This window comes from Lissotriton helveticus, chromosome 8 (genome assembly GCF_964261635.1).
Source record: "Lissotriton helveticus chromosome 8, aLisHel1.1, whole genome shotgun sequence".
Classification (NCBI taxonomy): Eukaryota; Metazoa; Chordata; class Amphibia; order Caudata; family Salamandridae; genus Lissotriton; species Lissotriton helveticus.
The window spans coordinates 1,662,278,635-1,662,291,253 of record NC_136069.1 but is presented as its reverse complement, the minus strand read 5'-3'; the positions used below and the strand labels follow the sequence as shown (position 1 = coordinate 1,662,291,253).

At 45.1% G+C, this 12,619-nt stretch overlaps 1 protein-coding gene across 2 annotated transcripts in view; it reads left to right on the top strand.

Annotated features, from left to right (window-relative positions):
- Window positions 1-12,619, top strand: part of LOC144773609 (transient receptor potential cation channel subfamily M member 2-like) — a 1,291,174-nt gene that overhangs the window by 367,438 nt on the left and 911,117 nt on the right. For both annotated transcript variants that reach the window (XM_078658751.1, XM_078658750.1), the window contains exons 13-14: window positions 1,575-1,632; window positions 2,335-2,387. In XM_078658751.1, coding sequence (XP_078514877.1) covers window positions 1,575-1,632; window positions 2,335-2,387 — 111 coding nt within the window. The remainder of the gene's footprint in view (window positions 1-1,574; window positions 1,633-2,334; window positions 2,388-12,619) is intronic.

Genomic DNA, 12,619 nt, shown 5'->3' with positions numbered 1-12,619 from the left:
TTTGAAATGTGCTTTTCAAATGAATTTACTTTGGTATGCATAAACGGTTTTTATGGATAATGATTTAATGCGCGCTAGCATTAGATGGAATGGACATAGACCTCAAGACCCCTGTACCCATAGTTGTGAATATGTGAGAGAAACGGGCCACTTCATTCATTATCCTCTCGTCAAGTAATGTATCTTAAACCCACATAGCCAGTTTTTAAAACAATTGTGCCTACTTGCTTAAAATTTTATACTTTAGGTATGTGCGTTAAATTTATGTCTAAGAATGAATAATATCAAAATCGCTAATACCTTGAGACACAAGATTGAGAGAGGTTACACTATGGCAGTGGCCAGTTGAGGCAGAGCGTAGAGTTGACCTATGTGGCAGCGGGCATTTAAAAAAAAAAAATACATTTTATTATGTTCCACTCTGCCATTTAGCTGTGTTGGGGTGGGTGGGTGGCAAACCATTCAGTCTGGCTCCTGCAGCACATCAGGGGACAAAGAGGGGGTCACTGGGGGGTAGCCCACTTTTAAAGGGCGCTACTCTGCCCCCTCTCGTCTGTCGCATAACTCACGACCACTTCCGATCATGACTCACTTTTTTGGTCACCCACCCCTCCACGGTCCAGCGACTATTGATGTCCTCCTGCAAATGGCTGATGGACTCGGTCATAGAGCCCACCCATTGCGGCTGGCACAGACCCTTTCATGTCTGCATCACCAGCGACCCGTCCTGGCAGCGGCCATCTTAGCACGCAAAGTACATACACTGCCATTTTGAACAGAGGGAATTGAGGCTGAATTCAGATCGGAAAACCACACCTCTCCTCCTGCCTCTTCCGAGGTACATAAGGGACAAATGAGTCTTACATTTCAGAATAAGGGCTCTTTGTAATAAGAGTTTAGTAGAGGATTTTATGTATTTCTCATGGCAAGACTCCTCTATGGATCGGTATGTACATTTGAACACGACTAAATAAAGCATTAAATTGAACCTATGTACCAATCTTATATGCAAGCAGCTATGGAAATATGGAAGCATCTGCTAAATGGTAGCTTTGGAATACACAAACCTAATGTTATGATAGGTTTTTTTGTCCGTATGAAGCAATAGCAGTTCATGGCAGCATTACGTATGACCAATTAGAAGTGATTAAATGAAAGGGTTGTAGTATTGTGGTCGTAGCTGAATAAAATAAATAAATATAAACAAGAACCGATTTATATCAAGTTAAAACAATCTTGTATGCCATTTTACAGTCCACATCGAATCACTTTAGGCACGTCAATGAAAATATGAGCAGCGTTTTGTGAAGTATTTAATACAGAGAAACTCCATTTCGAATTGTCAGTGGCTTACCTTATGAACTAGCTCTAAATATATGTTTGAGATTGTGGAAGAATGGGTGGATTCTTGCTTTTAATTCTTTTTGCAATTATGGCTTTATTGTGATCAGTCTTACAAGAGAAATGAGGAAAGTTTAACAAACTTGTCCACAGCACCGTCTTTTATATTTCAGTAGAAACTTCCGCCCCCCCACCCTCGCATTAAATGTCCTTTGTTTCTTCTCTCTCTTCAGGACATAGAAGGTGACACACCAGCCTACCACACCCCCCAAGAAAGGCCAGAATACCCAGGTGAGTGTTAACTCAAAGAAAAGCACCCTCTTGTTCGTTCTCTTGGTTTATTTGTTGGTCAATATATTTGATTTCTCTCTGGGTTATGGATTCCGGGTTCTTCTCTCCCGTTTCACACACTAGGGCACGTGTGTGATTCAAACATGCTACATGTACTGTTTCCTTCCTTTTAGGGAGCCCGTCAGGGATCCTTTCTCTTAGCGACCCCTTTGACACTAGTGTACAGCATCTGTTCTCACTTGTGACCAGCAAGCAAAAAGAATAAAGGAAGGAAAAACAAAGGAAAAAACAGCAACAAGGACACAACATCCTGTTTCTGCATCTCCCCTCCCACCTTCCATCCTCCCAGACGTGTCCATTGGCTGCGTCCTCTGCTCCTCTGTCCTGGTGTCTTCGGCATCCGCCCTCTCATCTGTGTCTTGGTCCCACTGAGCTGGATAGTGTCTGGTTCCCTCTCCTGGTCGTGCTGGTTGTGATCCTTCTGGGCTTCTACCAAAGCACATGTCCTCCTGGTGCATTACACTCTTAACCACTTTCTCCTCCATCTGAGTTTCTTGTTTGCGAGTCCTTTTCCTGTTCAATGAAGTCTTTTTATAGCATTCTTTTGTAAGTTCTCTTCTCCTCTTTCCCGGACCTCTTTTAACTTTGTCCTTTTCAACTTTATAGTTTTCCCCTTTGACTCTGTCCGCATTTTCTTTCTAGGTTTGCATGAGGAAACAGAGTTGCAGGATCTGGAGAAGAGACCGCTGGTTCCGGTAAGGTTTTCAATTCCTCCTTGCCCCGCTGTAATAATCCAAGCAAGGGTAGTTTGAATAGGTTTATTGGTCAGCACAGTATAAGGTCCTTGCACAGCAACAACAGGATGAAACTGACAGGCAATGCAGAATGTTACATTTTATTTATTTATTTATTAAAGTTTTGTATAGCGCTGGCTGGACCCGAGGGTATCGGAGCGCTTCACAGCAAATATACATAAGTTAGACAGATAATGCGGACAAAAAGCAGGTCAATGCACACAGGAGTGAGTACACTCTATACAATAGCAGCCAAGCGTGAACCAGGGCGGAGATTCGTAGGCAAGTCAATCCGCTCAGGGGTGAGCGAGGACATGAAACAAAGTCTAGGTTTAGTTCTAGTTGGTTCCGGAGCGCTCAAGGAAGAGGCCTTTGAGTAGCTTCTTGAATTTCGGGAAGGATGTGGTCATTCTGATGTGTGGGGGAATGGAGTTCCATATACATGAGCAAAGCTCTGTTCAGAACATAGAACTCACACAGAAACATAACATTGCATGCTCTTTAAGGACCAGATAGCATACATTTAAATAATAGCAAAATCCCATAACACAGAATATAACACATCTCCCTTATTTAAGGAAAACAAAGAAAATAAGATTACACAAAATTTTGTAGAGAAGTAGGTCTCCTGACTCATTTCATTTTTGATCCTTGATGCTACTCAGTCCGAAAAAGAATTGGGTCTAGTTTCACAATTGAAATTGTTACATTGACTTAGATTATCTGGAGACTGTTTATCATTTTGTATAGGGCACTTAGCTACTTTCCGTAAATTCCAAACCTTGCTATCCTGGGTGATTACAGTATTATTGAAAACTTTTTTAACTTGAATAGGTCTACCATATTTACTCATACCTTTGCGAACTGTTGGAACCGGAGGTCTCTGGTTGGCACAGGTATGCACTTGTGACAAGCAGGGACCCTCACTTCCAGTCAGGGCAAGGGAACTACTCCTTCGAATAACCCCTGCTCACAATCTAGGTAGTGTGGCGCGAGCAGACAAGGCTAATCCTCAGGGCGATAGTTAGTTAAGCATTTATGATCACTCACAGTAAACCCAGTGACCCACCACAAATGGACACCAGTCGTATGGTTGTATCAAAAATACGTATACTTTATATAAAAGATAGATTCAAGCAGGATTATCACAAGACCAAACATAACGTTTTAGCGAGTTGAAGCCACCAGATTACAATAGGCAAGCTTAGTCTTTGAATGTTCGTCGTTCAGTAAGGTACGATGACAGGGTAATAAGAACGTTGCGGACCCTGGATCCGATATGAACTCGAGACTGAGTTCAAGGGTACCTTGCTTGTGGAAGTCCGAGGCGTTTCAGGCGCGGCTACTGGTTAGGGTGGACCCGGGACGAGGCAGACGGTTCTCCAGAGGATCTCTCCAACTCGGCCCCCCTCGGAGCGAGGCGGGGGAGCAGGACTGTGGAGGGTTGCGGCGATCCGGGGTCGATGCAGCTCACGGGGCGAGGTGCCGTTCAGGCCTGCGGGACGTACTACTTAGCACGCCGGGTCCTACTCGTGGATCTGTGAGGGGCGTCGCGTTCTCAGGCAGACGGGTGTGGCACCAGGCTTCCGGTACCACTGTACGGGGAGGCCTTTCTTGAGGTGCGGCACGAGCCTTGGTATGCAGGAGGGCAAAGCGAGACAGTCGGGTACGTTACGATTTACGGACCGTCCGAGGCTATGGAATGCGCTCCGTGCAGATTCCGCCTGGTGAAGATGAGAGGTACCCAACGCGCTCCATTAGCGGCAAGGTGACAGGAGAGCGGGCGGCCCGGCACTGAAGCGGAGAGCGGCTCAGAGATGAGCGGGGCTCTCTATGGCGGGGCGACCAGGCTCCGAGCGGTCACGACCTGGGAGGGGGCAAAGGCACCCGAGTCACAACTCTGGCGAGGGAGTAAGAACTAAGGCCCAACAGCAGACGGACACAAGCAGAATAGAACCCAATGGTCCTGGGGTTCCGTTCAGGGGGCAAGCTCTCGATCAAGCCCTTGGAGATCGTTTCAGGCACAAGTCTACAAAGTCCTCTCTGGTCCTTTCCTCTCCGTTCTCAGCAAGGCACCACTGCAGGCCAGTCTTACAGGATACCGACTGGTTTCCGTCCTTCAGCTTCTCTGGTCCGTCTAGTCAGGCAGAGGTTCGTCGTGGTCAAAACTGGATCTCAGAAAGATGGAGCAGGCAGCTCCCAACAAAGGAAAATCCACCAGGCGTCCAGGGACTGGGCAGGGCCCAGGGAGGCAAGCCTTCCCCCTGGGCCCAAGCAGCAGCACGCCCCTGGTAGTTTCAAGTTGCAAACAAGAACATTTTAGAAGAGGTCACAGCCTCCTTTAATACACTAAATTCCTTTGTCTAAAGGTGCAGGGTGAGGGAGAAACCAGTCGCAGTTGGTTTTGGAGTACTTTGTTTTCCCCCGCCACCCTTTCCATTCATCAGGCAGGCTAGAGTCATCAGCCGCACCACAGGGGGCGGACCCAGCATTGTGAGGGAAAAGCCCAGCCCCTCCCTCACATCAGCATGCTAATCTCTCCTTTCATCACTGGGGCAGACCCACACAGACTCCTGGAGCCAGACTCCCCAGCCAATCACGCGCCAGCATACTCACTGCACACCCATGTCTAGAAGTGGCACTTCTACACTAGACACATACACGCCGCATACATCATCGCGCAGCATTCAATCTCACGAGTCCACACATACCAAACTCAAGCCTGCACTCCCCAGGCATCAGGAACAAACATGGACACATACATTCCCCATGCATTCCTAGGGGAGGGCAGGCCATCCTTACCGCACGCACTTTACCCTGGGACACAGTGGTAAAGTGTGCAGAAACCAAAAATCACTAACACCATGTCACAATTAAAAGCAAAAAGTTCAGGGGTGAAACTGCCAGAAGGGCCAAGTCCAACACTAACCATGAAAGGTTTCAAAATCCTGACCCAATCACCAGCCTCCAAATTGTGTTCCCTTGTCTTCCACTTATTGTTATACCACAAAGCTGACTTGTTTTGTTTGCAACTAACTTTGTTGGCAATCTCTTGAATGTTAACCTCATTCTCTGCCAAGTTTTTACATTTCTCCTTAAACCACAAGGGACATATGTCCGAAGCAGGATCCCTTCCTTTAAGTAAATTAAAAGGGCTAATTTCCATGGTGGTATGAGGAGTTATGCGATAGGTCCAAAGCTTCTCCCGAAGTACATTTAACCAATTACTTTTTTCTTTAATTGCATCAGAAACAAAACTTTTTAGGACCTGATTAAAGCGCTCAACCTGTCCATTCTCATGTGGTTCATAAAGTGATGTGCGAATGGGTTTGATGTTGCAATTCTGTAAAAATGATTTCATCTCAGATGAAACCAACTGCACACCATTGTCAGATACTAACACAGAGGGACACCCTTCCCTTGCAAAGACTTCTTTGAAAAAGGCAATAAAAGCATCAAGTTGCTTTAGCCACAAATTTCACTTCTGGCCATTTCGAATGATGATCTATATTAACCAATGCAAAGCGTGAGACTTCCGGTAAAATTTGAAAAGTACCTGAAATATCAAAAGCTATTTTACTCCAAGGAAATTCTGGCCATTTCACAGTTTTGAGAGGTGGTATGTGCAATTTTAGCATCTTATCACTGGTACAGCACTCACTACACTCTCTAACTGCGATCAACAAATCTATCCATCCCTGGCCACCAAAAATGTAATCTTATCGGTATTCTAATCCGGTCCTCTCTCCCCCTTGAAATTGAGGTAATACTCGACGACAGGGGGTGCTATGCTGCGCTCACTGGTAGATGGGAGGGTAAGACACTTTCCATACTCACAATGTACATCCCTCCGGGCCTGCAGGAGTCGACCTTTGCTGACCTAGGGCGGCTCTTACTGGGGCTTCCTGAGGGGCTTCTGATCCTGGGTGGGGACTTTAACTCCGTGGTCTCTGGCACTATGGATCGCTACCCTCCTAGGGATTTAGCTAGGTCTCAACTGTGGCTGGTTGACCTGCTGGAAACCTTTGGCCTTATAGATAGTTGGAGGTTAATGCACCCTACGCAACTACAATATACCTTTCATTCGGGGGCCCATGGTAGTCTCTCCAGGTTAGATTATTTCTTAATGCCAGCAGTGCAATCATCCTCCATCAGAGATTCGTCTTCCCAGGGGTATTTCTGATCACTCCCCCCTGTGGCTTTGTGTTGAGGCTGGAGTGGGTGGTGAGGGTAGAGTGGCTCCCATAAATCCCTGGTATCTCCGCAATCCTAAAACCCGCTCTGAACTGCTGAAATCTATTGACCATTACTTCAATGAAAATGAGGGGTCTGTTTCTTCTTCTATTTCACTGTGGGAGGCCTTCTAGACGGTCATCCGTGGACATTCTTTGTCTTTGATTGCTGCTTCCAAGAAGGCTAAATGTGAGGAACGTGTACGCCTCGAAACCGACATAACTGTGCTTGAGTGATCTTGAAGGTGATGTTACTCGTTCTAAATTGCATTCCCTCAGTCTGAAACAAGCTGAATATAGAGCCCTTGTGACCGACGCGGCAAAAGCGATGAATAGAGATCAACAGGGCAGGATATATGATTTGGGCGACAAGGCTGGTAAACTGATTGCGTGGCTGGACAAGAAAGAGAGAGTGAATCGTGTCGTCCCTGTGATTGAAAGGCCGGATGGTGAGTGTCACTGACCCAGCTGGTATTGAGTGCTTTGTTGACCATTTCCGAACTGTGTACGCTTCGGTCAGTGATAGGGACAAGGAGGATTCCCAATTGTTGTTGCGAGACATTGCACTGCCTCGCCTTTCTGATGATGATAGAGACCTACTGGATGCGCCTTTTACGATAGATGAAGTCGCTGTTGCCATACGTTCCCTTCGTTCTGGCAAGGCAATGGGTCCCAATGGTTTGCCCATTGAACTATATAGGCTGGGACCCGACAAAATGGCGCCTTACTTGCGGAGTATGTTTCTTGCGGCTTTCGATTCTGGTTCCCTCCCTGTTGATCAGCGACTAGCTACCATCGTTGTACTCCACAAGGAGGGTAAGCCGCGCGATCGCTACTCCTCTTATAGGCCCATTTCATTACTCCATGCCGAACCCAAAATACTGGCCAAATTGCTAGCTAATCGGTTGATTATGGTGATTAGCGACTTGATCAATCCGGCTTTATTCCACACCGGAATACCGCCCTTAATCTTCGGAGACTTCACGGAGTTCTCGCGAGAGCTGAGACTCTTACTGAGCCGGCCATTTTGGCCTCTTTGGACGCCACTATGGCTTTTGACACTATAGAATGGCCTTATTTGTGGGCGGCCCTTTCCAAATTTGGGTTTGGTCCGACATTCATAGCCTGGGTGAAGCTTCTTTATGAAAAGCCCCTCGCCCAGGTGGTTAACGGAAAGGTCTCCGGTATTTTTACACTTGGGCGAGGCACTCGGCAAGGTTGCCCGCTGTCCCCGTTGCTTTTTTCTCTTGCTTTGGAGCCATTGGCGGAGTGGCTCCGTTGGGAGCCTTCAATGAAAGGCATTCGGTGGACTCCAGACTTTGAGGATCGAATCTCGCTATACGCGGATGACATCCTCCTATACCTTACATCCCCTCAGAAATCCCTTAATGTGCTTTTTGATGTTCTGACCTCCTTTGGGAAGAACTCGGGTCTCATTATTAATTGGACCAACTCATGCGTCTACGTTTTGTCCGGTGATCTTCCTCCACTGCCTCGTAGATTCCAGATTCAAGTTGCTGACACTGGCTTTAAATTCTTGGGGAATTATATTTCTCTTGATCCCGCAGTTCGCTATGAACGCAATTTACTACCCCCTCTTCACCGACTCAAGCTTGACGTTGCACGATGGCGTCAGTTGCCTTTGTCGCCACTGGGTCGCGCGGCTCTTTTCAAAATGATGTCGCTGCCCAGATTTTTATATGCACTCCAAAAAACGTTTGACCCCATTCTATACGGTTATTTTCATGAAGTGGAGCCCCTGCAGAGGCTGCTGATCTGGGACGGGCGTGCGCGAATTGCTCTGTCTAAGCTCACGCTTCCGTTGTATGATGGGGGCATTGCCCTCCCAGATATCAAGCGCTACTATTGGGCTTCTCAATTAAGTGTGGTCAACCACGCAACTTACGCTCCCGGTCCTACCCCGGCCTTTGAAATGGACAAACACCTCTTGCCTGGTGTGAATTTTAATAGAGCGCTATATTCTAAGGGGCTCCATATGACCTTGACCGGGCCCACAAAAATCGCTGTAAGAGTGTGGCACGATGCGAATGCGGCCTTGGGATGGTGTCATAGGTTGACGCGCGCGACTCCATTGTATGCTTCCGAAGGTTTGGGCAATTTGTGGCGGACGAAAGACTTTGACATGATTGGTCTAAGCAAGGTGGGTGACCTCTGGTCTAAAGGAAATGTGAAGACCTTTGAGGTACTCAAGACGGAATATGAGCTTGGAGACAGGGAATTCTTTAGATACGCTCAGGTACGTCATGCCCTGCTGTCAGTCTTTGCTGTAGGGACTGCTATTCCTGAATCCTCGCCTCTCGAGGACCGTATCCTGGACGGCTATGTACCTGATAGTACAATTTCATTGATCTATAAAAAACTGATCAACACTAAAATTGACCTTCTTGTGCACCTCAGGGCTTTATGGATTGCCGACGGATTGGAATTGGACGATGAGGACTCGCATAAAGAGGTTGCCATACCTGCCCGTCTTCGGTTCGTCCAACTTAAGATCCTTCATCGTGTGTATGTCACTGGTCCGAGTCTGGTTCGAATGGGCTATTCTTTGGATGGGCTGTGTAAGCGTGGCTGCGGCGTGATTGGCACCTTCCTTCACATTTTGTGGGAGTGTCCCGAGGTGGTTGATTTCTGGTCCCGAGTGCATGCGATTATGGAGAGGGTTACGGGGGTTCCGGTTCTACCAGAGGCCCGGCGCTGTCTCTTGAATGTGTGGGACCCGAACGATTATAATGCTGCTCAGATCTGCTGGGCGACCCTCGGCAACATGATTGCTAAGAGGGATATTGCACAGCTATGGGGCCCACACGCCGCCCACTGTATTGGCTTGGAAGGAAAACATGGACTGGTGCATGTTTAGGGAAAAGACTGTGTATTTGTCTCGGGGCAGACCCAGAAAGTGGAACAGAATTTGGTCAAAGTGGAATGCTTATCGTGGAAATATATGTACTCCCCCACATGATTTTACCCCTGATGTTTTCTTGTCCCCCCTAATTGGCATTCCCAGTGTTTTGTATCAACTGTATATATTGCATTGTTTCCTCGCTGCCCCTCATCGTTAGTGCTTTTAACCATACTGTGCGTACAGTACTGTTCGGAGCTGCTCCCGCATGGACTCAGGATCACCACTACTGTAATTTTGCCTTGTGCACTGTTTTGTTTGTTGTTAATTTCAATAAAAAAATTTAAAAAAAAAAATTCTTATCAAGCGCTTCATGGCCGAGATTCCAGGATGTGTTTTGTGCGCTAATTTAAGTATCAACTCCTGCACTCCACTAGGCGGAATACATTTTCCAGCTTTAAAAATAAACTCACCTTCACACCATAGTTCATCTGCAACATTATAACATGGAAGTAAATCATCTCTGACATTAGTTTTGTTGGGCCAGCCTTCTAGAAGACATTTTTTCAGCATTACAAATTACTCATCCGCATCCTGACATTTCATCCAAAATTGTTCAGTGATATCTTGATACTGAGGAGAGACAAAATCAGAAATTCCTAGAACAAAATCAACCTCTTTGAGTCCATTGACATGGTCATTACTACTTTCACAAGGAAGACTCGACAGTCGGCAGTAACATTGTTTTTCCAGGTATGTATTCTACTGTGAAATTGTATTCTTGTAGCTTGGATGCTAAACGTGCAATTCTTGCTGTGGAATTCCAACCTCCACCTACTGATATGTAAAAGTGGTTTATGATCCGTTCTTAGGATGAATTTGCTGCCCCATATGTAAATTCTATAATGTTCGATAGCCCACACACAAGCAAGCAACTCTCGTTCAATGACTGCATACTTACGCTCCGTCTCATTTAACGTCCTAGAAGAAAAAGCTACGTTCCATTCCATGTCACCATCCGTCTGAGATAACACACACCCAAGACCATACAAACTGGCATCAGTGGTGATGATACATTTCTTTCCCATCCTAAAAGGTTTCAAGGGTGGTGAATTGACAATATCGTTCTTAATATCTGGAATGCTTTTTCTTGTTCAGCTTCCCACACAAAAGCATTGCTTTGCCTTAGTAATCTCCTTAATGGCTCCATTTTTGTTTTAAAGTTCAACACATTTACAGTAGTACTCGCACATACCCGAAAAGGATAGCAATTGTTCCTTATTGCTTGGGGCTGGAGCATTAACAATAGCTTCCACATTTGATTTTTTAGGGATTAAACCTTCCCCCGATAAGATGTGCCCCAAGTACTCTACAGATTTCCTAAATAACTTGCATTTGTGTGCCTTGAGGGTAAGACCATATCTTTCAAGTCTTCTGCATACTTCATCTAGGTGTGAAACATGCTCAAATTCATTTTTTGAAAAGATTAAAATATCATCTTGAAAGCATTTTACAAATAAATCAAGTTCTCTAAAAATTTGGAACATAACCCGTTGAAAGACAGAGGCGGCAGATGCCAAACCAAAAGGCATCCTTTTGTATTGAAATAGTCCCATGGGAGTAATAAAGGCTGTATATTTTTTAGATTCTTCAGTGAGTTCGATTTGATGGTACGCTAATCTAAGATCCAAGGTGGAAAAGATTTGCGCACCATCAAACAGGGAAACAAGCTCATTAATATTAGGAAGGGGATGACAATCAATGATGATGTTGGAATTAAGTGCCCTCAAATCAATGCAGACTCAATTTTTGATCAGGCCTCCGTACCAGAACTATGGGCGAAACCCATTCTGAAGACGCAATTTTTTTTTTCTCTTTATTGCTCAAGCTTGAGCAATAAAGAAAAAAATTGCTCATACAAGAAGTGGACATTAAGTTTTATGATTGTACTGACCGGACAAAGACCAACCTTACTCTGTTTTTGAATTGATATTGTGTGTGCATAGGATATTGTTTTCTTTAGCAATGGCAATAGTTTAATCTAATTTTGGATCACCCATGCACAACAGTTTCTCGAACTTTTTTGTTCCTGACGTGAACAATGATCTGGTCGCGAATCATTTCGTCTGCCATTGCTCCAAAATTACAATGTAAACATAAGGCTCTTAACGAAGTGAGGAAATCATCAAAAGATTCATCCTGCTTTTGTGCTCTAGTGTAGAATTTGAATCGATTTAGAGCAATATTAGCCGTTGGTTTAAATCTTTTCTCCAATCTATTAAGAGATTCAACATACACATTCATTGCATCACCACTACCAGAAGGCAATGTCGACTGGGGTAAAGTTCTAAAAATCTCTTGGCCTTCAGACCCAATACAGTGCTGTAAAATGCTTTTTTTTCTTTCCGCCCCCATGCGTTCCCCATCGATAGCTCTCATAGTTAAAGAATTCTTCCTTCCATCTAGACCAAGGCATGGGGGGGGGTGACCCTTGATCTGTAAAAGTTTTGCTGGAGGATCAAACTGCATTGTCACAATAATAAAATTTGAAAAAAATAAATTAAATATTGCATAATCACACAAACGGTTCAAAAGTACTTGCCAAATCTGTAATCCAAATAAAGTACTGATGAGATGAGCACTGCACTGACTGATGTAGGTTAAGGAAATGAAAAAGTTAATTAAAAAGATAATGCTGCACTCAATATTAAATAAAGTTGTGTAGAAGTTTCATTTCTGGGACTAAATAGGGAATAATTAAAGAACAATGCTGCACTCGGTGTTAAACAAAAAGGATTAAAAAGAGGCTTTGTTTCCGTTTATGATATGCTGGCTTAGTTTTAGGAAACGGTGAATGCGAGCGCAATGACAAGCGTTTGTATAATAAATGAAAATAGGAAATGTTTACGTAATGGCATGCGTTAAACAAAGCAAACCTTCGATGTTGATGGTTGCTAAACAACAGATATCCGTGCGCGATGACGTCCGCGCCGACAGCAGAAACAGAAGAAGTATCTTTGCCCAGTAACGAATAGCTGAACGCGCTTACGTCCGCGTCGTCGGCTTAAAGGAATACACAAAGCAGATGGTTGCCGGGCAAC